Source organism: Notolabrus celidotus, chromosome 20 (genome assembly GCF_009762535.1).
Source record: "Notolabrus celidotus isolate fNotCel1 chromosome 20, fNotCel1.pri, whole genome shotgun sequence".
Taxonomy (NCBI): Eukaryota; Metazoa; Chordata; class Actinopteri; order Labriformes; family Labridae; genus Notolabrus; species Notolabrus celidotus.
Window position 1 is genome coordinate 5965114 of NC_048291.1, and position 27641 is coordinate 5992754.

Here is a 27641-nt window from a genome sequence, read left to right on the forward strand (position 1 = left end):
TTATGGCTTGACTTCCAGCTAATGGCTCTTAATTTATAACTGTCTTATTTGATTATAGTGTTTTTGTGAATGATTATAGCATATGTGGTTGTTGAGTAGTTGTTTTAATGTGTCTCCATCTCTACGGTATTGGAGGGAAACCTCAATGTCCTTTCAAGAATACAAAAAAGGTTAAAATGAGAATTAAATGAAATTAGATTAAAATCACTTTAACCCCAATGAATATGTATTTTAATATATTACGTATCAATATAGATGTTATGTGACCTGAGACAATATAGCAAACTAGATGTCATAATTTAACTGGTGGATTATTGCTACAGATAAACACTGTTAGCTCACACACAGGTTTTCTCTTATACCAGATTAAGATAAGATAAGATAAGATAAGATAAGATAAGATAAGATAAAATAAGATAAGATAATACTTTATTGATCCTCGGGGGGGGGGGGGGGGGGGGGGGGGGGGGTTCAGTAGTGCAGCAACCCAATAAGTAAAGATATAATACAATTTAGATACATACAATGTTACAATGGAATTTAGATAAATACAAATGTTACAAATGGATTAAATAGAAGTAATTACAGGCAGTATGAAAAATGTTCGGTAGTGACAGGTTGACATGGTGTGATTATGGTTGCTTATGACAGATTAAGCAATATAATAAACAAATATGGGTATATAATATGACTGTAAGTTGCAGTAAACAATAATAATGTAATATATCAAAGATAATTATAAAATATAATGTAATATGCATTATAATGTCATCAGCAGTCAGAAAGACAGTAGGAGATGAGATGAGGGAGTGTGACAGATGATGAAGGGATGGTATGGATCTGTATTATTATGTATTATTATCATATTATATCAAATGAAAAAAACTTTACAGTTTCATTTTATGTTTTATTCATTAAGCAGTTACATATTTATGACAGCAAACAGACCAAAACACATACACTTTTCATGATAACAAAGTAAGGAGCATTGCTGTGTCCCCCTCTCCTCCCCCCTATCTCCTCCCCTCCTCTCCTCCCCCTTCCCTCTGCCCGGCCTCCCTGCTAGCCAAACAGGCTATGCTAGCTGAGCAGCTAGCATCTTCCCTCAGTGTAATTAGTTGAGACGCACCGGCTCCATCCACATCACGGTGCTGTTAGGACCGAACCGACCCCCCTTAAACTCACTCACGACACAGACAGAGCGCGCCCAGCAAGGGGACACAAAGTACAGGCTTCACATTATCAATAACTGAAGATGATTAAGCTCTTTTCCCTGAAGCAGCAGAAGAAAGACGAGGAATCTGCTGGAGGAAACAGACCAGGAGCCGGGGGGAAGAAAGCCAGCGCGGCCCAGCTCCGAATACAGAAAGGTAGGCTAGTTCACAACACCAGGACCCAGTGAGACCCAGTGAGCTGGTCCTAGTCACCCAACCCACAGGGCTCCTCTTCACTGTCCGACATACATGAGTCAGAACTGGACATTAGAACTCAAAGAGGCTAACAGCTAGCTTATAGCATTAGCATGAAGTAGTGTTAGCTAACACAGCTAGCTTGTTCTATATTTGAAAACAAAACGCAGCCAGTCAGTGAGGAGCTGGTCCACATCAGATCCTTTAAGGCTGGCATATTAACACACAGCCGACTCTGGACCACACTGAACCTTGAACACAATGGGCTTCACTAACTAGCTGTTATTCTTCTGTATCAACACATCGTATGGGTTGAATTTTCAGGCTAAGTGAAGGTAGCTGTACCTGGCTAACTTGCTGTGTCAGCTCTCTGTTTAATTCTCTACATGGTCACAAACTGCTTCTTTACATCTGATGAGGTTTCATTCAAGTGGACAATACTTTGATTGACAGATAACCAGCTAGCTTTAATGCCAGCAAATGTATTGACTCTATATTAAAAAAGGAAAAAGTGTCTTTCCTGTTCAGAGACTCAGGTGATGACAAATCTGACAGGTATTGAGTTAATGTGAGGAGCTGCAGGGAGCTTCCTCCTCAGTGTATGAGGCTGAACACAATGCAGCTCCTCCTGTGATGTCAGACGATGGGCACACCTGGTGAGGCGGTTCAGAGTCTCTGCGTCACCCAGGTGAACACTTACGTCTTACCCTCAGTCATCCATTCATTCTTAATATCAGGATTAGGGATGCCCTGATACAACCTTGTCACTTCTGATACAATACTGATACTGCAGCCTTGAGTATTGGCCGATATCGATATCGATCCGTTACAATATCATACATACTTATTTTGTATTATGGAATTTTAGAAAAGGCTGGATCAAGGGATATTACTCAAACAGAACAATAGTCAGCAACAGCAGGTATGAGAAAAACTGACCCATGTATTATTAACCAATGAATTACATACATTTTAACTAAGCAGCAACCTCCGGGCTAAAAATATGAAGTGTTAAAAACTGCAGTTCGTCGAGGATCCGCTTGAGGCTGGTCCTGGGAGTCCCGGAAACCACATACACACCAATTCAAAAAAGACGATCTTTACAGCAGAAATAAACATGTTTACAGCCTGGTTCAAAAGACAAGTGTAGTCTGGATAGCTCATTTCTCGATAGGCACGCACTGTACGGGACGTGAATTTTTTTCAATTTTGAAGAAATTTAGATTAAGAGTCCTCCAATGAGAGGCGCAGCTGACTTGATTGACAGGCGGGAACACTGTAGCTGTTGGCGAGGAGGCTTAAAGCCCGCCTCTTTACGTCACAATCGTTCGACAGCAGCACTATGGCTCCCGCCGCTGATTGGCCTCAAAACAGCTCTTCAGAAACACTTGGTTGACGTCACGGATACTACGTCCATAATTTATACAGTCTATGGTCCTGACTTTAAGCAGAGGGGTCTCCTCTACAACAAGTTCATCCTGATCACTATACATTATCCTGCATATTACATGACTACTTCACAAATCAGTTATTTTGCTTATTAAATATTATTTTAATTGATTCTATTTATGTAAAGGATGTAAAAGTTGTTATATTTATGCTTTTGAAAATAGTGTGTCACAATTGCAGTAAGTGAAAGTGAAGTAAAACAAGGTAAACAGGTCTGTATGAATCATTACAGTGCCTGATTAATATGTCTGTCATATCCAACAGCCTGTGTCTCTGCTGTTTTTATCTCTTATACTTCTATTCAGTGTAAACAAACCACTGCCACATTAACCTTACCTTCTGTGTATTTTTAAGGCTACAGTCAGTCCTCCAGAATCAGCACTACTCCCATAAACAGACTGTTTAAGTACTGACCAATCACAATCAAGTATTTATCACAGCTGTGTAATAAAACAGAATATGAACAAGCTCAAGAAATCAATCCATCAGAGAAGCAAAGCAGAGTTAACGAAAACAACAACAAAAGAAAATCAACATTCAAGAGAAAGTGTTTCAGTTTAAAAACGGTTATGTGTAATAATCATCTAATACTTCACCTGACAGTCTCTCTGCCTGCTGTGATTGTGTCTGATTGGTGCTTCAACCAACGGAGTCGCCTTTCCCTGCGACTGCATTTGTGTCTGATTTAAGTCTTTACTAAAAACAGTATCAGTATCAGAACTTCTCAAGTGTTGGTTGTTAACATCTACACTCGGCTGCGTCTTACATTCTTTGTTTTTCTCCTCGTGAACTAAAACTGTCAGTGTTTTTTGGGCTGTTGATTGTACTAAACAAAACCTTTGAAGCACTCACTTTAGACCAGAGGTTCCCAAACTTTTCAGCCCACGACCCCCAAAATAAAGCTGCAATAGACTCGTGACCCCCTCTGTCCCTCAAAGTGATCTAATGTGGCTTCATGTAGCTGGTCTGCAGAAAATGACCCTACCTATATGAGCATGTGTCTGTGTTTCCTGTGCCTTTATGAATGAACCTGCTGCTACTGATGCTTTGATAATGAACTGTTCACCAACCCTAAACTAAGGAGTCATCTGGCAAAAAGAAAGGCAGAAAACTATTATTAGATAACTTTAAAAAAAAAAAAACATACTTGAAGACATCACACGATCCCCCTATTTGTGTCTCGTGAACCCCCAGGGGGTCCCTACCCACACTTTGGGAACCCCTGCTGTAGACCAGTAGTATATGTACCAAAATAGGATTATTGATATCACTAAAGGATTATATCTGATACTTTTCCTCTTTAACCATAGCTCTCTGTGTTGTGTTTGTTTGTGTTGCAGATATCAATGAGTTGAACCTGCCAAAGACGTGTGAGATCAACTTTCCTGATGACGATGACCTCCTCAACTTCAGACTCATCATCTCACCAGACGAGGTGTGTTTGAGTGTGTGTGGTGTCTTTGTGTGTTCACTTTCTATCTAGGTAACACGGCTTTCCTGCAGGATGCTGGTTTGTGAATCAACTGCAGATTAAAAAGATTTGTGTTAACTTTTATTAACTCAACCAGCTGAACATGAGTAATAACTAAAACAAAGCGGGGTTTGCCGGACAGCAGTAATGCAAGTTAAAGTTGGTGATTTCACTATGAAAAACAGGCCCACAGCTCTCACCAATGGAAGGCCAAAAGGGGTCCCAACTTCTACAAACTACCAGAGAAAAATCTGACAAAGTATGATGAGGGAAGAGTGCAGTAAAGTGTAAACACAATGATGTGCAATTAAGAAACTGTATGTTGCTGTAAACTACAGTATGATATGAAGTAGAGGACAGTTGAAAAACACAGTGAAGTTAGTAAAACAGGAACACAAATGTATTTAAGTGTAATAAGTAAACCCATAAGAGTGCAAATAAGAAACAGTGTTGAATTCACTGACTAAAGTCTGAGGAGTGCAACAATGGAACACGGTATTGTTCAGCAGAGAAATGCAGTAGAGTGAAATATATAGACTTAGAAGGATGCATTAAAGAAACACTGCACGGTGGTACAAAAATGTAGCACAGTGTAATTAAATGTAAGTACAATAGAGGGCAATGGAAATGAGGTAGTGTGCTGTAAGATGCATATTAGAGAGTAGTAACGTTACTGCCATCGCCTGTGGAACACCCTACCTGAAGATCTGAGGGCTGCACAGAGCATCAACATTTTTAAAAGCAAACTCAGGATCTACCTTTGTAGTCTCACTTTTTTTTTAAAGGTATATTTTGGGGCTTTTTTTTTGCCTATATTGATAGGACAGCTGAAGAGAGACAGGAAATGTTGGAAGTAGAGAGTGGGGGAAGAAATGCAGCAACTGGTCGACCAGCTGGGAGTCGAGCCGGCGACCTCTGCAACGAGGACCATGGCCTCTATATGAGGGGTGCTTAGACCGTTAGGCCACCAGCACCCCCTAGTCTCTCTTTTAACTGAGCTTTATTCTTAGAACAGTTTTATTTCCCCTAACTTACTTTATTTATTTATTTATTTATTTATTTATTTATTTAGTTCAAATTGTAGTCACTTTTTATTTATTTATTTTAAGTACATCATCTTATTTTCTTTTAATAGTTTAATATTTTAGGGTTTTATTATCTTAGAAATTTATTTTATTTTGGTGAGTTTAATTTCCTGTGTTGAGTTTTAACATCTTATGTTTCCTCCAGTGGTTCCTCGTTAAGATATCATGATAGCGTTTCTTCCGGTCATTCAACAACTTTTTATTTTCCATTTATTTATTTTATTTTTATTGTTATTATTATTATTATTGTTGCATATATTGTGTTCTTAACCTTAGGAGTGTTGGGTGGGTTTGGAGTCAGGGCTGGGGTTGGGATTAGGATGGGGGGGTCTTCTTATTTTTATTTTTATTGATGTCTTTCTTTCTTTTTTAATTTATTCTATTGTAAGATGTTTTTATGAACAGCACTTTGTGTTACAATGTCATTGTATGAAAAGCACTTTATAATATATTAACAGTAGAACTCTGAAGAGTGAAGTTTAAAACTGCTGCAAAGATATCAAGTAGAGTGCAGTCCGTGGGGATAAATATGCGGCTCAGTAGATTGAAGTGAAGAGATGTTGTAAAGGAATACATAAAAGTGCAGCGAGGGACAAACTGTGATAGGATGCAGCAGCATCAAACATACAAACTAGTAATAAAAGTAAAAGTTCACACGATGCAGAGAAGCTTCTGTCATACAATTGGATGAATGTTAGTGGTGTAATGATTTGTAATTAACACTCAAGTTGGAGTTTCTTTAAAGTTCTTCATAAACTTTTTTTTTGTATAATCTGTAATCACATCTCATATTTGATGATCTGCTTCTACGTTTTGTTTTGAAAGTCTAAATTTGAAAGGTATTTGAAGATATTGAATAAATGCATGGATGTAGAGGTTTATGTAAAGAAGGAATTGTGTGTAACATCTGTGTGTTTGTGTCACAGGGCTTTTACAAAGGAGGAAAATTTGTCTTCAGCTTTAAGGTGAGAGTCACCGTCGGCCTGTCACTTTGTATCTCTGTTTCAGTGTCCACAAACATACAAATAATGTGTGTTTGTGTGTTTGTGTTTTCAGGTAGGACAGGGTTACCCCCATGATCCCCCCAAGGTAAAGTGTGAGACGATGGTGTATCACCCCAACATCGACCTGGAAGGAAACGTCTGCCTAAATATCTTAAGGTCTGTTTTAATCCATCTTTATTTGTATAGCGCCAAATCACAACAACAGTACTTCAAAACACTTTTATCAACATACAAGGTCTAGACCGTACTCTCTGTTAAATTATTAACAAAGATCCAACATCAAGACAGGATAAGACTCAGTCTGATCTCATCTTAATCCACCATGAGCATTGCAACTCACAGTATTTACCAAGTTACAGCAGTTAGGACAAACTTCCTTTAACAGGCAGAAACCTCAAGCAGAACCAGAATCATGTTAGACACACATCTGCCTCCACCGAGTTGGAGTTAGAAAGAGGGATAGAGGAGAATAAGAGAGAGAGATGATGGTGATGAGACGAGTAGTAGTAGTAGCAGCTGTTGCCGCTGGAGTCCAGCTGTTTGCAGCAGCAGCTGCTGAAACTTATATTCATTTCTGCCTCAGATTCACTCTTCACTTAAAAGAACTCAAGGGTCACTGAATGACTTTTATCCAGCTCTTAAACTCAAGATATCATTTTATTATGAAGACTAGAAATAAGGATGAGTTAGCGTCGTCTCAGTTTATGGCTCCTTTCAACCCCTTCCCCCTCACCTAGCAAAAGGTGTGTCCAAACTTTTGACTGGTAGTGTATAACTTAAATCACTTAATAATGAACCAGCCATGCAGGCAGCATCTGTAACACATGAAACATGAAGTCACTTTTGTGTGGTTTTCTCACTCTGTTGTGTGTTCTTATCTACAGAGAGGACTGGAAGCCTGTGTTGACAATAAACTCCATCATCTATGGTCTACAGTATCTATTTCTAGTAAGTAAACACACAAACACAACTTTTTTATAAGCCCCATATTTTAAGTGTTACAGTCAAAAACTGTAAATATAAAGTGGATGAAGCCTCTAGTTTCTGAAGAAAAGCCAACGCAGAAGTGATTGGAATTAATGCAGGTGCCAACTTATTGCAAGAAGAAGTCAGATTGGCTATTTTCGAAATCGCCTACTACACTAGTAGTACGTACTGATGTGGCAAAAATTCTGTATGTAGTTTGTGGAAAAGAGCAAGAGTGTCGTACTGATAAGGGAAAATTTGTCTGTATGCAGCAGGCCGGTCTCCCTCGCGTACTGTTTCCCACAATGCACAGCGCTAACGTTCCCAGTGTTGCCAACTCCTAAGTAAAGAAAGTAGCTATTGGCTGTTCTAAAAGTCGGTAGAAGTCGCTAAATGACGCCAACCCCTATTTTGCAGAATTTAAATTAGAATGGATGCTGTAGGAGAGACGTGTAACGTTGAGGGAGAGACAAAAAGAGGTTAAAAAACACTCTAAATATGTTTATAATTACATTTAGGAGCCGACAACAAATCAAAGTAAAACATTACATTTTTCAACCGTAACATTTTCAAGATGTTTATTGTATACAATCGACATAAAGTATCTAAATGGACCATAAGAGACGGGATCAGCCAGTGGTGTCTTCGTACATGTGTGATACATTTGCAGTCTGGCTGCAGAGGGATGAACACCTCTTGCTCTGAATGCAGCTAGGAGAGACTCACAGCATCATCAACTGCTCGTTGAGTAGGGTAAGAACGAAACATGCTTTCATGTCAGTCTCCAAAAGTCTCCATTTAGCACCAGAAAAAGTCGCTAGATTTGTCGCTAGTCGCTTGTTTTGAAAAAGAGTCGCTGAAGAGGGGTCTGAAAACTCGCTAAATATAGCGACTAAGTCACTAAGTTGGCAACACTGGATGTTCCACTTCTTCTTTTTCTTCTTTTTTGACGGGGGGAACTACCTTTCTAGGTGCTGGGACATTTTTTTAATTCCATACAAACCACTTCTTAACTTTTGAAATGATTAATGATGTTAAAGAAACAGTTTATCTGTCATCTTGGCCGTTGTTTACTTCCACATTCTGAAACCGGAAACCCAGCGACACCTGACCCAGCATACTGCAAAACAGATCCATCAGAACATTCAAACTACATACTACCTTCATACGCAGTATGGAAGTAAGTACTGCATACTAAATTTCTAGGTAGTATGTGGCAGGTGATTTTTAAAACAGCCATAGTATTGAAGTCTATGGGGAAATGGTCCAACTTCTCAGCTGATTATTCCCTCAGTAAACATTTTCCTAATGCGTTTATGTTCTCAGTCTCTAGTTTCATCAAGTCCTCAATGGTGTTCATTTAGTAAGTTATGGTCCCATTTAGAGTTAAATAGAGCATAAAGCAGGGTGGGGCTACCTGTGATGCAAACATAGTTACTATTATGACCTGATGAGCTACCAACATGAATGGTGCGTGCGTGCGTGCGTGCGTGCGTGCGTGCGTGCGTGCGTGCGTGCGTGCGTGCGTGCGTGCGTGCGTGCGTGCGTGCGTGCGTGCGTGCGTGCGTTTATCCACTTTGTATCCCAAGTATGGTCACAAAACAAGATTGCCAAATGTTGAACTTGAGGATTCGGGGGGCGCTCATAAACTAATGAATCATGTCATGGTAGCCACACCCACTTTTTAAGAAAACCTCTAAACATTGTCGAGTTAAGAGATATGAAACATAAAAGTTCTTCTGACCAAAGTAAACATTTTTAATCTCAGTTTGACTCATCCAATTTCTGGAATTTAAATTTGGTGGGTTTGTTCTGCAGTGGAACGAGATGTTAAAAACTGATCCTGTAACTCAGAGATAAGCTTGAGTACATTAATGTAGTGTTCTCTCTCGCCTTCCTCTCCTCCCTCCCCCCCCTGCAGGAGCCTAACCCAGAGGACCCGTTGAACAAGGAGGCAGCAGAAGTCCTGCAGACGAACCGACGGCTGTTTGAGCAGAACGTCCATCGCTCTCTGAGGGGTGGCTATGTCGGCGCCACCTACTTCGAGAGGTGTCTTAAATAACTCGGCGTCCCATAATCCTCAAGACTCCCCCTCCCTTTCCCCCTTACACCCTCCCCCTCTGCCTCACCAACTCTCCTCCTCCTCCTCCTCCTCCTCCTCCTCCTCCATCCCTTTTTTCCTCCTCAGCCCTGCTCGTTGGCAGGAGCAGGAGCTGTGGCCGCAGAAAGCAGCACGCCAGAAGACGCTTTTCTGTTTAAAATCAAAAGATGAAGACGAAGAAACCCAGCCCTCCTTTCTTCCTTCACCTCCCCCTTCTCCTCCTCTCTCCTCCTCCTAGTTTTCTCTCTGTTTTACTTCCAAGATGCATCATTCGACAGTTTACACACCACGGGGAGGGACGCTGACACATGACACACAGAAACTGGACTTGAAAAGATGGCCGACAGTAAGCAGCAGTCGACGGTGATGATGATGGACGGGGGGGGGGGGGCAGGGGGAGGAAGTGCGGAGAAAGGTGTGGGTGGTCAGTGAATGTCACTCGGATGCATTAGTGATTCAGAGAACGCCATTACACTGATGATGAGAATGATGATGATGATGATAGCCACATGATTTTCTTTTATTTTTTATTTTGTGTGTGTGTGTGTGTGTGTGGCGCTGACGCCTGGGTCACACAGGTAGTCAGAAGAACACGTCCCCTCCCCCTCGTGACATGGCAGCAAACTCCAAATTCATTAACTTTGTTGTTGACGAAGAATGCGAGGGATTCGCCCTGGATTTTTTTATGCAGGGCATTTCCAGCTATCCTTAACAGGGGGGGGGGGGGGGTTGCAGTGGGTGGGGCTTGTTGAAGAAGGAGGAGCTTGTGAGACAGAAAAGGGGGAGGCACATTTCACAAAGAGAGGAACATATGTGAAAGAAGCGTTGAGCTTTGACTGGAGCAGATCAGCCTTAAAAAGTCTCTGTGACATCGACTCAGCCAGCATTTAGCCGCAGCTATAGGTGTTACAGTTTGGGGGAGTGGCCTGTTCAACTGGGAGGAGCTTGTTAGTCACAATTAGATCATGCACGCCTTAAAAGTTACCTAAAGCTAGACAGCAGCATAGTTTTCTGCCTGTGATGACTCGACAGTTTGAAGTAGCGAGCTCTGGAGGGAGGAGCTTGTGGATACATATGGGAGGGGCCTGTGGGAGTGGCTTATGTGCATGAGGGCGGGGCTAATGAGCCACAGCGGAATCAGGTTTGCCTTAAAAGGTCCCATAAGCAAGACCAAGAAAGATTTCAGCAAGGGTTTCCGTGGAATCAGGCAAAAGACGATGTGGACAGTGAAGCGGAGTGTTTTGCCTAAAAATGTTCATCTTTGGAATCGATTTGGAGTTTGCTGCTATCTCAAACACAAGGACACACACACACTGAGCGTTAGGGGGCGGAGCGTCCTGTTAGGCGGGCGGAAATGTTGTCGGGCGGGGATCAATGTGTTTGTTTAAAGAAGTCAGGGTGGGCGGGGGTTTGGGAAGGGAAGGGGCTTTTTTGGTTTTCAGTTGGGGGGGGGTGGGCGGGGGGGTTGCGGGGAGGGAGGTTACAAAAGGGGCGGGGCTTTAAAATGTTATGATTCTATTGTGTATATTGAAACCCCAGCTGTTCACATTGACTGCAATATGATTTATGTTAAATAAAATATGAACTTGAATGATTATAATTGTTGTGATATTAGTTTTATAGAAACACAAACAACTCTGACGAGAGAATTTAAGAGGAAAATGTTTTGGTTTTTAAAGTTATATTTTTGGGGCATTTTTCCCTTTATGGATAGGACAGCTGAAGAGAGACAGGAAACTGGGGAGTGGAGAGTGGGGGAAGACATGCAGCAAAAAGTCACGGCCAGGAGACGAACCGGTGACCTCTGCAATGAGGACTGTAGCCTCTGTCTGTAGGGCGCATAGACTGCTTGGCCACCAACGCCCCAGAGGAAAAATTTTGAAGGTTAGCCATTTAAGCTGAGATGATGTTATTTTAACTTTCCATTTTTTAACCATACATAACATTTTTACAAAGAACTACAGAAGTTTTATTGCAACAAAATGACGACACATTTCAAAAAGTTCAAATATTTTTGTAACTTCCAAATATAATAATAATATAAAAGCTTGGTGTGTGCTGAGAATGAAAATGTTGAAACATTGAGATTTAGAAAATTAATTAAAACCTAAAATATTTGTACAAAAAAATGTATATTTGATTTAAATATATATATTGGTTTTCTTCAAAATGAGTCAAACATTGGTGTTCTTTAATCAACAGCCTTTAATCAACCAGGTGACACAGGTGTTGTAAGATAATCCTGACAATTGACTGAATGATGAGGGGGTAGAGCCAAATCTAATTTCACTGTTGTGACATTTTTAAAATTAAAATATTTCTAATACGAACTTAAAAAGGGTTCTAAAGGAGGGTAACTCTGTATATAGTATTTTACATGTACATTATAGTGATTTTTCATGAGTTTTTGGAAATGTATTACACAATATACTTCCAGAAATGTCACTTTTTATTGTTTTTTATTTCACAACATTTTGTGTATTTATTTACCCCAGTAAATATTTTCACTGTGTGCGATGTCAAGAAAATGTTAAAATATTTCACTCATTTCCTGCCTTCAAAAACAAAGAACACATCAGAATCCAGTCTTCAAAAAATCACTTATAGCATAAACAGAAATAAACAGATGATGTTTCTTGTTTTGCGGAACATGGCAACAAAAGTTTGCTTAGTATCTTGATCAAACAGGAGATTTGGATGATTAATGTAATTAATTTTAATGAAAATGATGTTAATTTTAACAAGATCATTTTAACATTCAAACAGGAGAGAGTTTACTCCTTAATACCACGTGCTGAATGTTTCAGAGAAGAAGTCGTTTTTAAACCTTGTTCTTGCTTCACAGATTAAAGCAGCTTTTACCTTATTGTAAGAAAGCTGACAAAATCAACAAACTCCTGACATAACACAAAATGATAATGAAATATATGATTTTAAAATATGAATAGTGTTTAAAAATCAAGGAGGACAGTGTGGGAAAATGACAACATGAAACACATTTCTCTGGGACATAGAAGGATCTTGTTAGGGCACATGTTTTAACAAGATCCTTATCACATCAGAACATGACAAGTAGAAAGTATGTTGTAGAACATGAACGATATTGTGTAAGAGCATAAAAACGAACCAATTTCACTTTGAAAAATATCTCGAGCATGAAAAGGATCTTGTTTTACCTTAAAAAATATTTAGTTTGCGTGTGCAAATGATCTTGTTTTGAACTAATTATTATTTTGAAATAACACAAAACTGTCTGGATCAGGAGAGAGATCTTGTGAAAGCCTGAAATTGATCTTGTTATAAGAAGAAAATCTTGATGGAACAAAAAAGAATCTTGCAAAACATGAAAAGGATCTTGTTTTACCTTAAAAAAATATTTAGTTTGTGTGTGAAAATGATCTTGTTTTGAACTAATTATTATTTTGAGATAACAAAAAACTGTCTGGATCATGAGAAAGATCTTTTTCTTGTTATAAGAAGAAAATCTTGCTGGAACACAAAAAGGATCTTGCGATGGTATAAAAGGGGTTTTGTTATGACAATGAAAGGATCTTACAATAACATGAAAACTGTCTTGTTAAGGCATGAAAAAGATACGTTACATTAAGAATAACATCTTGTTTTACCACAAAATATACCTTTTTGTATGAAAGAATCTTGCGTGAACATAAAGGGGATCTTGTTCAAACAGGAACATTTCTTTGTAGATGAAGGAAAGGCTGAAGAGAACCTGCTGTATCATGGAAAACCTCTTGTTATAGCACATGGAGGATCTTGCTAGAATACAAAAGGGATCTATCTAGGGAATGAAAGTATCTTGTCAAAACATGAATAATATCATGCTCAAACATGAAAAATCTTTTACCAGAACATAAAAATGATCTTGCTGAGAAATCTAAATATTTTGTTATAACATAATAGGGATCTTGTTATAACATGGAGATGGTTCTTATGATATTAAAGTATCTTGTTATAACATAAAGATCTTGTTACAGTTTAAGATAGATATTGATATGACTTCAAAAGGATCTTGGTATAATGAAATAATCTTGATGTAACATACAAAGGATCTTGCTAGAAAAATGAAACTTCTAACAATGACTGCTTTTTTTAACATTGTTAGGAAAACTAAATAGATGATCTGTGTTTATGGTTAGCATTACGAGTCAGTTTGTGTCCATGTCCGTCAGACGATCAAACCAGCATCGGTTCCTTCTGTGGCGAGATTCAGTTTCACCGCCTCCAAGATGGGCCCCCAACAACTGTCACTGTCCCAGTGCTTCTGTCCGCCTTACTTCCCACTTTGTGATCCACTTAATTTCTCTGGTTTGACCCCCTTTTGTGTCACTCTGTCTGGGTCCTGGTTCCTCAGACAAGCTACTACTGAGTAGTCCCAAGGACCAGGGGGACTTCCTTGTCTCCGGTGCCCAGCAGAGGAAAAATCTTCTCGGTGAACTCGGAGGATCCGTTGAAGGTGTAGATCTCTGAGCCCGTCTTAACATTATAAAAAGACACCTGACCTTCCTCCACATCCAGAAACACACCCACCTGGCGCAGCTTCGGTGGACTCTTTATCTGTGTGATCAACAGAAAACAAAATTAACATTTACCCCAGATTTAAATCCTGAGAGTTCCTCTGTAAGGAAATAATCAGAGTGAGCATCTCCAGCTTGGTGATTACTGCTTTCTGAAGCTGTTTGAGATGTGTTGCATTTCAGGTATTTGCAGGTAAACAAATCAGACAAACAGAAAAAACATGGTTAGACATGCTCATGACTCAACTTTCTATGGAAGCCCACTAAGGCCAGAAATTAAAACAAATAAAGGATTCAACATATGACTAAAGGAATTCTTATCCCTTGTTTTAAAGTGCCAAACAAAGAGATTTGAATATTGACTAATAACTGTAACTTATACACTACCAGTCAAAAGTTTGGACACACCTTCTCATTCAATGGTTTTTATGTATTTTAATTATTTTCAACATTGTAGATTAATACTGAAGACGTGAAAACTATGAAATAATCTGGTTTTTCCATAATCTGGATTACAACAGTCGTCAAATAGGACTATCCATTGTGTACTAACCCTACCTCTGATCAACACAACTGATGGTCTCAAACACATTAAGAAGGCAAGTCGTTCTACAAATGAACTCTTGACAAGGCTCATGTTAATTAGAAACCATTCCAGGAGACCACTTCATGAAGCAGACTGAGAGAATACCAAGAGTGTGCAAAGCTGTCATGAAGGAAAAAGGGGGCTACTTTACAGAATCTAAAATATAAAACAGATTCTGCTTTGTTTAACACTTTTTTGTTAATTAAATATTTCCATATATGTTCTTTCATAGTTTTGATGTCTTTGGTTTTAATCTACAGTGTTTCAAATAATTCAAATAAATAAAAACAATTGAATGAGAAGGTGTTTCCAAACTTTTGTCTGGTAGTGTATATTGAAAGGATAACAGAAAACAAGCTGTGACAGTTCGATTTTGATTAAACGGTGACTTTGTGGTTTCAAATAATACCTTTAAATCATTTTCCAAAATGTTAAATTTAAAACTATTTTGCTAAATTCACTTTTGAGGAATGCAGTCAGTCCACAGAATCTCCTAGTCACTATAAACTGAACAAGTATCCTTTATTAATTAAAAGAGGAAAAATTATAAATTAACATTAAGGTGTTTAAGTGATTAAAGACAGCATCTTTTCAGGTGATGTTGATAAATGAAATATATTTGTACCTTTGTAAGAGGTGGTGATGTGAGTGCCCTCAGTTGGCTGCCGCTCCACCAGATGGCGTGGTATCCATTAGGCGGACTCATGTCGAACAGACCTTTCCTCTGCGCCGACTCACTGACCACTCCCAGCTTCCAGTCCTTACTCTCCCCAACAAACACCTGCGCAGGTGAAGAGAACACATGTTAATATGTCACACTGGATCCTGGATCAGTTTCAGCTGTTTGTGCAGCATCTGACCTCCCAGTAATGTCGCCCCGTACTGAATCCTTCCTTCGCGATGACGCAGGACCAGACGTCGAAGCGCTGCTGACTTGTCCTGTAGAACTGCAGCTTCTCTCCTCGCTTCACCTGCTTTCTGTCCTCAGACAGGATGAGGAATGGATACGCTGTCACCGGGTTCAACATCACGTCATCTTGAATCAACGGGAAAAATGTGAGAGAATAAATCAGCTTGATCAAAAACAACTTTGAAGAATAAGTGGGAGAGTACATTAAGAGTTTTATTGTAGAAAATGTAGAAAAGTTTTTAAAATCTATAAAAAAATATTATAAAATGGGGCGCCATTAGCCTAGCGGTCCAAGTGCGCCCCATGTACAGAGGCTATAGTCCCCATCGCAGAGGTCGCAGGTTCGATTCCAGCCTTGACCATTTGCTGCGAGGCCTCCCCCTCTCTCTGCTCCCCACATTTTCTACCTACCTCTGAACAACACAACTGATGGTCTCAAACACATTAAGAAGGCAAGTCATTCTACAAATGAACTCTTGACAAGGCTCATGTTAATTAGAAACCATTCCAGGAGACCACTTCATGAAGCAGACTGAGAGAATAAGAGTGTGCAAAGCTGCCATGAAGGAAAAAGGGGGCAACTTTTACATTTCCTGTCTCTCCTCAGCTGTCCTTTCCATTAAAAGGCAAAAATGCCCAAAAATATACTTAAAAAATGTATATATGTATATTATAATATACCCAAACTGAGACACTAGATATTCTAACCATGGTTTTAAATAGCTCTTACAGTATACTCACCCATATAGACTCGGGCCTTCTTGTGTCCTGTGACAGAAAGATAAATTATTCTAATGGCAGATGAAGAAATCAATCACATAAGTGGAGTCACTATTCAATAATAATAATAATAATAATAATAATGATAATAATAACTGATATTTATATAGCGCCTTTCAAGAAACCCAAGGTCGCTTCACAGGGTCAGGTAGGGGGTCTGGGGGGTAGGTGGGGATATCTAATGGGGAAAGGCCTTGAGGAAAAGGTGCGTTTTGACTGCTTTCTTAAAACTGTCCAGGGTTGGGGCGCTGCGGATGTCTGGAGGAAGAGAGTTCCACAGAGTAGGGGCTGCCACACTGAAGGCTCTGTCCCCGAAGGTCCACAGCTTAGTCCGGGGGATGCAGAGGAGACCCAGGTCCAAAGACCTTAGGTTCCGGGATGGAGTGTGTTGGTGGAGGAGGTCAGCCAGGTATTGGGGGGTGAGGGCATGCAGGGATTCAGTGTGTATTCATAATGTAAACACAAATAACATATTCATTGAACAGACATCTACCTGAGATTGGTTTGTGAGAATTGTTCTTCTTGTGATCTGAAGGAAGACAGGAAACCACAGTCAGTCATTCTTTCACAATAAAAGTCCCACACTCATCAAATCCAATTGAGATGCCGTGATGTTGTTTTTGTTCTCATCTGCTGGTCCAGAGTCAGAGTTCTCCATAGGTCTGTTTTTTATGACTGTTCTTGGATCATCACTAACCTTTCAGAGACCACTGACTCTTCCTCAAACTGGCGGTGCTGCCCCTCAGATTGGGCGTGCTCTCGTACATCAGATCACTTGACGAGACTGAAACACAACAATGTTTTTTTGTTCATGAATACAACCGTGGAGGCAGCATTCCAGTCCAAGACAAATTTCCCTTTGACGTGCAATAAAGTGTATTATATTGTACAGTATGGAATCAAATAGTACCACATCACATCGTATCAAAGACACAAAAACAAACTCAAAACATCAATGATTATATCTCATTCCTAATATAGAAGACTCACAGGACCCTCTGGAACCTCTGGAGCGGACCTCCCCCATTTGGATGTCATCCATCTTCTCCTTCAGCTCAGACAGTGAGCTCTTCACCTCCACCAGGTGGAATTGGAGGGACAGCTCCTCATCCTCGTCCACGTTGCCCTGCTGATCCTCAGAAAGAGGGGCTGTGGCCTTCTCGTAGCTCTGAAGGGGAGGAGGACACAGATCATGATTTACAGATGCTAAAGCTAAAAGGTCTAACAGTTTGATCCCGACACTTACAGGTAAGACTATAAATCATGTAGAATACAGAAATGTTCAGCTCTTACCTGGAGGAAGCCGATGTGGTCCTGGCTGATGGCTTGGATCTCCAGAGTGGCCCTCCTTTCCTGCAGCTGGCTAAGATCCTCCTCCAGACGGTTCACAAGCCCCTCCCCCTTTGACATTACGGCATCCAGCTGGTTCTCGATCCCGCCAACCACTTGAGACCGGATCCTGTCCAACGAGCTGGACACTTCGTCCAGGAGGTGTTCCACATCGCCTCGTTCACCATCTGCATACGACTGAGGATAAAATATCATTTTCAATATCAACAAAATAACTGTTAAAATAATTCAGTTTATACAACACAGACATCTTAAGACCATGTTTTAGGATAAAAGCCTCGAAATGTTCTGATAAATTATTATTGAGTTGAAATAGAAAGAACAAAAATTACAAACATACAGAATAAATTAGCTAGCTAACAGTTAGCTAACTGTTATTGCTTAACTTTTAATGGATTATTGGTTTAAAAGACAGAAAAAATGAACAACAAGTATAAATTGTTAGCTAAAAGTTAGGAAGATAGACATTTTAAATCAATATCTAAACATAACAAATAAATAGTTGATACAGTTAGCTAACAGTAGCAAATAACGAGTATAAAAGTTAGCTAAAAATGGTTAAATCAGTAAGCCGGAAGAAAAATGTTTTTTTTTTATGCAGCAAGCTAAAAGCTAAAAGTGATAAACCCTTGAACTTAAGCTAACAGTAGCTAGGTTAAAGTCATAGCGTAATGAAAAAGTTAGCTTAAGGATATTAAACGGTTTACTACTATTACCCTAAACTGTCTGAAATATGCAAACTTAAACAACAGATGTCAGAGAGACCGCTCTCATTGATATTTTAATCCAATATGAAACTTAAAGGTAGGGTTGGTAGTAGGGGTGACCCCAAATAGTTGAATATTCGACGATTCGTTCTAACGAGCCTTAGTCGACTGCCAATCTCATAGTCGAACATTTGCATATGAAACGTGGATCATTCCATTCAAACCATGGGGGTGCTAAATGTCTAATTTTACATTATTTTCCTGTTTCCCGTAAAAATAGTGTCTCATTTAGCCTATTTTGATATAAATATAAACTTATTGAATCTAATTCTGAGAACAGCTCTTGAAGTGTTAAATCTCCTCAAAGTGGTAATTAAATCTCCCCTGGTAATTAAAGGTGGACTCTCCCATTTAGCGGGAGCTGTGGAGCAGACGTACCTCAGCTGGTCTTTAAATCTTTCTACGTTCATGGTAGCTCAAAATGTCAGGAAATAAAACTTCAGTTGATCCTAAAAAATAGTGATGAAGATGAGGAGCAGCTTCATGAAGAGGGCTGTGAGATCAAGGATTACCGGACCACATAAAACTGTACGGGGCCAAAAGAACGAGGAGGGATACCCAAAGCTGTCCGAAGCCTCAAAAACAATCCACAGCATCCCATCCACCTCCACGCCATCAGAGAGGATATTCTCAAAGACAGGATTTACAGTCAACAAAGCAAAGAGCGCACTTCTGCCCATACACACGATGGTTTTCCTCGCGTACAGTTTGAAAAGACTCAAGTGGACAAAGATGAAAGACTGTTTTAAAAGGTCCTGTTAAGAGATTTAAAAACCCTTTAGCTGGTTCAGGTTTGATTATGAACATTATACAAATGTTTAGCCTTAAGTTGGACAAATACCCTCCGCTGTGCTGCTCTCTGCTGTGTGAACACTGTATAAATATCTCCTGATTCCTTTCTCTATAATGGTACGTTGTTCCATGTTTAACGGATGGTGGCCTTATTTGAGTTTTCTCTCCATCACCTCGTTGTTTTTGCAATATAGATTTAAAAAATCTAAGTTTTATACTTATAATATTCTGTTGTCCCTTTTACTTTAAGCTACAAGTCTCTTTATTGTAAAGGGTTATGCGTAATATTGTCATGCGGTCACCATCATGCAGACTTTGGGTCAGTAAGGAAAAACAACAAACATTCGACTATTCGTCGACTATGGGCAAAATCTGATGAATCAGATTCGACTAAGCAAATCCTTAGTCGAGCTCACCCCTAGTTGGTAGTCACAGAAAACTAGCATGAATTTGAATGTAGCGTTTCCTCAGGACTCCGTCTAACCCCTCCCATTGGAGCTCCTACAAAACGACGCCCCCGCTCACATCCACGAGCGACGCTGATTCCCGACCATATGATGGTGACTGATTCAAAACCGGTCCTCAGCACATGGTTTTTGTTTTGCACTACGTGTCTCACTCAGCAGTAAGAAAACACCAAAACATTATTATAGTGAAAGTTAAAAACACAAACAAACATGAAATGTACGAGCAGGAGGCGGGCAGAACGGCAGGACAGGATTTGATTGGTTTCATAATTTGGCTCCTGATGGCAGGGATTGGTTGGTGTTTTCCCAGGTTTACTCCGGCTGTAGATAGCAGCTTTTTTTCACTCTTTTTTAAGAACACATTATGTATTGATTACCATCGGGACATAAAGATCATTTTAACCAGTATAACAAAAAGTGTATCTAAATCTGACTACCAACCCCAGCTTTAATGTGCACAAAACAAGAAGTCTGACCTTTACTCCTTCCAGTTTCCTCTTCAGCTGAGTCACTTGAAACGCTTTGTCTTTGATCCTGTTCAAGATCTCCTGCTCCGTCCTCGCTACCTGTTTCTGAACCCAAGAAAGAGTCTGTGTCATTGGTTTGATGTCTTCTCGAGGAATCGAAAAACAAAACACTTATTTTGAAAGATGATTTTTGAGTAACCATAATTTCTGTTGCTCTCTACCTGTTTGCTGAGTCTCTCAGTCTGGACGGAGACGGTTTTGTGCATCCGATGTTCCTCAAGGACACAAATGGCGCAGATGCAGTTTTGGCATGTCCGACAGTACACCTAGTCAAGTGGACACATTAGGGGTCAGACCGGAGAAACTCAACAGTAACAATCAGCGATAACAATCACTTTGGGTTTCAAATTTCAAATATCTGATCTGCATTGTGTTTAGAAACATGTTAAACAAGAAGAATAGTGGGCCCAGTATTGAGCCCTGAGGATCACCATATGTGATATAATTTGGAGTAAAACCTGTTGAGTTTACCAAACACATTTTCTGCTTATTTATATACATCTTATGATTTCAATACTTTACTCTCATTGTCTCTGATATGTGTCCTCCATATGACAAAGCCACATATAATGGACTGTGTTGTAAAAATAAGAAGTTGTTGATCTTTGAATCATTAAATCACTTAAACAACAAACACTATTACGCCTCACCTCCATCAGGCGGTTGTGTAGTGAGCACGTGCGTCCCCTGAGAGCCTCCTGGGGGTCCATTAGCGAGTGTTTGGAATAAAAGGGTGTGGTCTGATGAGGCTGCACATGCTCAGTGCAGTACGAAGCGGTGCAGGTGAGACAGGAGCTGACGGCAGGTTTTTTCAGACCTGTACAGATGTCGCACCACACCACGTCATCGCCGGATGATGTCGCAAACGGGTTGGTGCTGGAGGGGGCTGTTGTGATGGTTGCTGGTGTCCCATTCCTGACAGGCATCGGTATCCCTGCGGCGCTATACTGGGCCTCTTTGTATTTAAGTGCGATGAGAGCGAAGACTTTGTTGACGCTGAGGTGAGGTCGTTCATCAAACTGGCGTTTACAGAGCGGACAGGTACAGACCGCACTGGATGCCCAGTAACCCCCAATACATGCCTTTAAATTTAAAAAAAAGGAGAAGACAGAGATTCATAACACATAAACTGTCAAGAAGTTTCCAATATTTCCCTGAATGACAAACAGGGAGAAACACAGTCTTATCTGGGACAACAGGACACCCTTGGAGTCAGGTGTTGTGTGTTTAAATGTTACCTGGCAGAAGTTGTGTCCACAGGGGGTGGAGACAGGCTCATCAAATACATCCAGGCAGATGGAGCATGTCATCTCCTGCTCGGAGAACAGGTCTGGGGCCTCCGCCATTTTCACTGCTGCAGGACAGACGACAGGGAAATGTTTTTAGGTACATCGTGATTTATACGACTACTCTGTGCAAAAGGTTGCATAACTTCTTCACTTTTGAGGTTCTTTCTTGTCTGGACTTCTTTAGCTTGCAGCAGTGAAACGGGCTGTAACAACATACTTCTTGACTGATCAAAATTCATCCACTGAGGGATACGAAAATGATACAGCTTTTACATCATCCACTTCAAAGACCCCAGTTAGCATCTCCTTTAGCGGTGTAACTTAGATATCCAGATTACTATCCTTGGATTACTTTGATACTGGAGAAAACAAAGATCAATCTCTTGTTAGAATTATTCTCGATGTTCTTCAGAGATAATAAGACCTATGTACTCAATCTGAAAAGTGTCAAAGGGAGTTCCTGGGAATGCAAACTAGTTTAGTTCTTTATAAAGATTTCAACATATCCTCATCAGATATTTAATGATCGTCTAAAGACGTTTATGAGGGATGCATCTGGCTGAAAGTCGGCAGTTAACAGGGTTACGGTTTAAACCAAAACACCGGACGATGTCTGCCACGGCTTTTTGAGTTAAAATCGATTTTAATGCCGTGTTGAAACGTCTTTGCTACTCGCACTTATCTCCTCTCACGTGTTGATTCAGTGAATCCATCTGTGATGAAATATAGCACCATCTAAAACAGTGCCAGCTGAGTGTCTTCATGCTAACGGGCTAACTGTTGTGTTGCTCATAATGATACCTGCCTGTCCGTCTACTTCTATGGTGCTATCTGTGATAAATGGCATTCGTCTTTGTTTTACTGCCCTCTACTGGTCTGGTGGTGTAGTGCATTTACTTTTTCTTTCTCTATACGTCACTGGCATGATTTGCACAATCTTCCTGGGGCTTCAGCCCGCGGTCCAAACGCAGACAACAATAGGGGCACAGGAACCTTTTAGTTCTGTGTAAAGTAGTTCTGGGTGCTAAAAGACCCCAGAACTCTTGGTCAAAATGCACCTTAGATCTGAAGGACAAGGTCAGAAAAGAGATAAGATGTAACACCTTGTCCACAGAGGGCGCCAAAATCACACAATCCGAAAAGTTCCTCACAGGAGCTTTAATCAGTTGATCCACACTTATTTAAACTGGAGGTGCGATGACAAAAATTTTCATCAGATAATTTTACTGCTGACAAAAAAAAATGTTATTAAAACAGATTAGAAAATGTTGATTCATCACACCTCACAGGCTAAAAAAAACAAACTGTAAGTGTTAAAAGGAACCAGGCCAGACTACATTCCTCCCAAAAGTCGGACACAAAAAGATTTAGCCAAGAGCCAATAATAACAAAACAGAATGCAGGTGAGTCACTGAGATCAGACGGACAGGTGTACGGGCAGACACACAACACAGCAGAGTTAATACAAGGGTTCATACAAATAATCCATTACTTTAGGACTTTAAGTATAAACATGGGATTAATTCACATAAATGTGACAATGTGGAGAGTATTAGCACATTGTCAGGTTAACAGGTGGCCTAATAGAGATTCTACAATTCTCAATGTACTGAATGACAATGTGACACCTTGTAGAAAATAACAGATTAGACATGACTCAGCAGATTCTCTAGTTTGAGGTCAATAAGTATTTCATATTATTGGTTATCTTTAAATTGACAGCTCTCAAATAGATATCTCTCCTTTAATGAGGTTATTTTTCATTTAAAAAAACGTAAAATCTAAACTAATCTGCTTTTTATTGGAGCTTCAGGATACTAATTTTCAGGAATGCTTGAAAAGGCAAAAATCATATATTTCCCCTTCTTTAGTAGAAACACCTCTTCGTGGTTTTATTTTTGCTTTACATGCTTTTTAAAAATAACCAGAATTTGTATAAAATGAGTTTAAAGTCTGAAGCAGTTTGTGTGGTGTTTCAAATGTTATCACTACCATCTCAAACATTTGTCTCTCTCTTTTTATTCTTCCTGTTCTCACACATATTTGAAATGTGTCCTCCTGTGATAAAGCTATTCTGTTGGTCGTCTGTGTAAACTGAACATTCACTCAGCTGAGGAGAAGTGAGGCAGAGTTTTCCGTCAATGAATGCAGATCCACTGCTCTGTTTTCTGCTGACAGGGTCTGTTCTTTATCTTAATAATGTGACCAATGTAAGACGATTAAACTATCTTTCAAGTAATAAAAGTAGCTGCAGAATTTACCTATAGAAAGATGCATGACATTACAGCCCCCCTAAAAGTGAAGCCAAAACATTTGGAGCTCCATTGACTGACTGATACGTGATGAAGCTAATCCTCCACATTTGTTCAGAGAGTCAGAGTGAAGCTTTCTCTGGAATCATCTGGATCTAGATGCTGCCCTCTGAAGGAGCAGAGACCAGTGTGTGTTTGTATTTGTGGTTTATAAGGACGTCTGACTTCTGCACAAAGACATGTACGTTTGTCTCTGTGAGTTAACTTAGTTTCTAAATATCAGGAAAGGAACAGTTTAACATTTATGTGTATAATTGCTTTTAATACATTAATGTTAAGTTGCATTGACGGTATGAAAGCATAGGCAACAAGACAGCTCTCCAAAAGTGAAGGCAAAGTAGTTGGAGCTCCCACTACCTACACAGATGGTACCTGGGTCAATCTATGGAACTAAAATACACAACAAATAAACTTTTCCCAAACATGGTTTCTGTTATCACAGTTTGCTATCATCATGCTGGTTTGTGTTGACATTGTTACGTGTCTGAGGTTTATTTTCCTTTCATTAGTCACCCAAAAGGGCGTGATTGAAAACTCCTGCACGACCATGTGCACCGAACTATCAGAGAAGAGGAGGAACTGCAACAAATACTACCACAAGAGTCATCCAGCGTTCCATAACCAAGAGTGTCTGCTTCAAATCAACTCAAGAATCCGTCCTGCTGTGGACCGACCTGAAGACTCTTTGACATTTTATCTGGAAGTTTAATGTGTATTTTGGTTGGAGAAAGGGATAGGGCATCAATACTCTGGTTCCAAATGATGTCATTGACCTGAATGCCCGCGCTCATCACAGCTGTGCTTTGGCATCTCTTCTTTTTTAACAATAGGAGGAGGTGGAAGCTGGTGAAATGAAAATACGTCCTGTATAATGAGGTCAGACTACAGGTTATGAACACAATTAGGGCTGAATCCTGCAGATTTAGCATATCGGTTCCCATCAGCCCTGAAAACCTATTGTTTTATCGAGTGTGTCATAGAGATAATCAAGGCCACATCTGGGACGCCTCACATGTTTGATTTCTCTCTGCTTTCTACGATGTGTTCCGTCACATCGATGACGTTAACTAACTCTGCATGCACAAAAGTCATGAGTGCAAAGTGTAAGTAGAGGGGTGCCAATTGCCTAGCGGTCTAAGCGCCCAATGAACAGAGGCTTCAGTCCTCATCGCATTGGTCATAGGTTCGACTCCCGACCTCTACCAGTTGCTGCATGTCTTCCCCAACTCTCCACTCCCCACATTTCCTGTCTCTCTCCAGCTGTCCTATCCAGTAAAGGCAAAAATACCCCAAAAACATAACTTAGAAAAAGTTTGTATTGTGAGAGTGAGGGAAAGTTTGTCGTCTGACATGGAAGAAGAGAAATGCTGGCGAGAAATGTACGTCCTTCAGCAACTCAGTGATCGTTCATCATTAGGTTTAGATCGGCGAACACAGCATCAGTTAGGAGTTAACAGTCTTCTATCCAGGTGTTGCCCTTCTTCTTTCCAACGTCATCACATCAGTGTTCATGATTGTTCGGGTACCACCGTGTCATGTCGTCTGTCATGACTGTTTATCCTCATCTCTGTGATCGCCTTATCTGACACAAGGATCGTGATATTGGACAAACAGATTGTGTAGTCTGACCACAGCATGAAAATGGCATGGAATCACATGTTATTATACAGGCAGCATTGCTAGTGTGATCCATCCCTCAGAGCTTTTAACAGCTACATTTAAAAAAAAAGAGGCTTTTGGTGTCTCCTTTACAAAAAAAAACACATATATAGACTCATATTAACAGGAACCACAATAAATGAGTGATCAGAAATGAAGCTTCTAACCAAAAATACAGAGGACTCAGTGCTTTTAGCTAGTTTGTAGCTAGCTGCTACAGCCTGTTAGCGTCTGAATGATGCTAACGTGTCTCTGCTGAGGAGTATTTTCAGTAACTACAGGAGTTACTGTGTGTGTTTATATTCTGTCAGGGGCGTCGTAGTGGGGGGAACAGTGAGACTGACTACCTAGGGCCCAAGTGGTGAGGGGGGCCCTTAATGGGCCTGAAATAAAATGTGTTTTCTACTACGCTTTTCTTTTGTTTTGTTATAACTGCAATAAGATAACTAAAACTGCCTGAATAAATAAACAAACATTCAGAAAAGGGGAGCCTCTCTCAAAGCCCCCTCCACCTTCTGATTGCACAGAATGGTTTAGTTTGTCCCGTTCCTGTAGACTGGATTGATCGGTCAGTCAAGTGAAAAGAGGGGTGCTGCAGCACCATGTGTCCCCCCCCCCCCCCCCCCCAAGCCAGGTCGGCGTTTCAAAAAAGAAGAGAAAAAGGTGAAAGAAAGAAAGCAAGCTGAGGGAAAACAGCTTTCTTTCAAAAGAAAGGTGGGCACAACTACACAGTTCACAGTTCAATCTACTCCTTGAGATGCACGTCTCATGCCTAAAGTGGGAAATTGTCATAGACTTGAGTCTGTTAACAAGGATAGTTTTAAGCATGTATTTTTGTTTAATGCAAATAAACCAGTATTATAGCAGCGATGTTATATTTTGTAGAGTTGGCTGTGGTGATGGGGCCCACTGAGATATCTTTTCAGGGGGCCCAGAATTCTTGGCGACGCCCCTGTATTCTGTGATACTGGAGCAGATTGAATTTAAACATTTATTTTGTAGGATATGAATGATCAGAAGAGCTTAACAAGCTTAGCTTAGCTTAGTTTAGCAATCTTAAAGTAAAATGTAAATATGTTTGTATGCATCTGCACTAAAGTTTGATTAACTCATGAAAAACAGTTTTTTTTTTCAACATAAACACACTCATGAAACATCTCACTGTCAGGATTAAAGAGGAAAAAGAAGATTGGAGATAATCTGATCCTTCTAACAGAAGTTTAAGTGACACATGTGCACACACCAGAAAACAGGGAACAACATCAAACAACAAGCATGATGAACCTGCTGGAGCAGGTGAGCTGATTTACCTGAAGCTCTTAGTGAGAGAAACACAGATTTAACTAAGTGCTTACAGGTTCAGTTTGAAGTATCTATCAAATCCTGAAGAGTTCAGGTGAGTGGTAATCCCAGCAGCTGAGTTTGAGTCCAGTCTGGAATATTCTACATCAATGTTAGATAGAACAGACCACTGAATTAAAAATAAAGTTAGATTTATTTGAGGAGTTTTCCTGAAACCAGCTGATCAAAGAAGGTAAATCAACCAGAACACAGACTTGTAGAGAGATTCAGTCAAAGAAAGAAGAAGTTCTCTCAACAAGCATTTCAAGTTTGGGGTAAATTTAAGATACACTTCAAATCTCACCAGATTTTATTCCTTAGAGTTTACTCTTTCTTTAAAGAGAAGCTTTCAAACAGCAGGAGATTCTTACCTTTCACTCTGACAGTCGATGTTGATTGTGAAATGCAGAAACTCAGGTTAGCCTGTGATGTCACCAGGGGGCGGGGCTTCCCCATTGATTGACAGCTGGTGTCCAAAAGTTGTCAGGTGAGTTTTGGGAGGATGAGAGTTTTGTTTATGCTGGTTTAACTTTCCAAGGATCTTGTTTCATTTCTAATTCATCATTACATATATTATCATATTTTACATTATGTTATTATTTTACAAATATTACTTATCAGGGGCTTTCAGTTTATAGAAATTAATTAAATAAAGAGATTAAAAAACGAAATAAAAACATATGTTCAGTTTTTGTACTTATGGCATTTGAACACTTTATTTGAGAGAAATCTTGTTGGTTTTTTTTGAGGAAAAATTCAGTTAAAAAAGTGTTCAAAAGAAAGTTAATGCAAAAATACAATATATTTACATAGTAAGTATATATTTTAATATTTAAATAAA

The 27641-nt window shown here is 39.9% G+C and overlaps 2 protein-coding genes across 3 annotated transcripts; one reads left to right on the plus strand and one right to left on the minus strand.

Moving 5' to 3' along the window:
- Positions 1–1072: 1072 nt before the first annotated feature.
- Positions 1073–10886, plus strand: ube2m (ubiquitin conjugating enzyme E2 M). The gene is made up of 6 exons (XM_034711763.1): positions 1073–1370; positions 4199–4293; positions 6341–6379; positions 6471–6574; positions 7303–7366; positions 9306–10886. Exons 1-6 carry the CDS (start codon positions 1256–1258, stop codon positions 9444–9446), a joined length of 558 nt encoding a protein of 185 aa, XP_034567654.1. The 5' UTR covers positions 1073–1255; the 3' UTR covers positions 9447–10886.
- Positions 10887–11916: 1030 nt separating this feature from the next.
- LOC117832274 (E3 ubiquitin-protein ligase TRIM39) lies at positions 11917–27274 on the minus strand. 2 transcript variants are annotated; one of them, XM_034711330.1, is made up of 13 exons: positions 27172–27274; positions 21438–21553; positions 20850–21281; positions 20361–20465; positions 20149–20244; positions 17590–17823; positions 17287–17464; positions 16994–17080; positions 16790–16825; positions 16258–16284; positions 15467–15642; positions 15232–15387; positions 11917–14060 (listed from the first exon to the last, which is right to left on the minus strand). In XM_034711330.1, exons 1-13 carry the CDS (start codon positions 27254–27256, stop codon positions 13866–13868), a joined length of 1923 nt encoding a protein of 640 aa, XP_034567221.1. In that variant the 5' UTR covers positions 27257–27274; the 3' UTR covers positions 11917–13865. The 2 variants fall into 2 exon arrangements, with proteins under 2 accessions (XP_034567221.1, XP_034567222.1); XM_034711331.1 differs by lacking the exon at positions 27172–27274 and adding an exon at positions 27105–27166.
- Positions 27275–27641: the final 367 nt, after the last annotated feature.

What these genes read in the sequence shown, in the direction of transcription:
- ube2m (XM_034711763.1), top strand. Translation starts at nt 1,256, where the DNA reads ATGATTAAGCTCTTTTCCCTGAAGCAGCAGAAGAAAGACGAGGAATCT. An exon ending in TCATCATCTCACCAGACGAG is followed by an intron (nt 4,294 to 6,340) that starts GTGTGTTTGAGT and finishes TTTGTGTCACAG; the next exon opens with GGCTTTTACAAAGGAGGAAA. An exon ending in AATTTGTCTTCAGCTTTAAG is followed by an intron (nt 6,380 to 6,470) that starts GTGAGAGTCACC and finishes TTGTGTTTTCAG; the next exon opens with GTAGGACAGGGTTACCCCCA.
- LOC117832274 (XM_034711330.1), bottom strand. Translation starts at nt 27,256, where the DNA reads ATGGGGAAGCCCCGCCCCCTGGTGACATCACAGGCTAACCTGAGTTTC. An exon ending in TACACAACCGCCTGATGGAG is followed by an intron (nt 20,466 to 20,849) that starts GTGAGGCGTAAT and finishes CCACTTGACTAG; the next exon opens with GTGTACTGTCGGACATGCCA. An exon ending in TTCTCACAAACCAATCTCAG is followed by an intron (nt 16,285 to 16,789) that starts GTAGATGTCTGT and finishes TTTCTGTCACAG; the next exon opens with GACACAAGAAGGCCCGAGTC.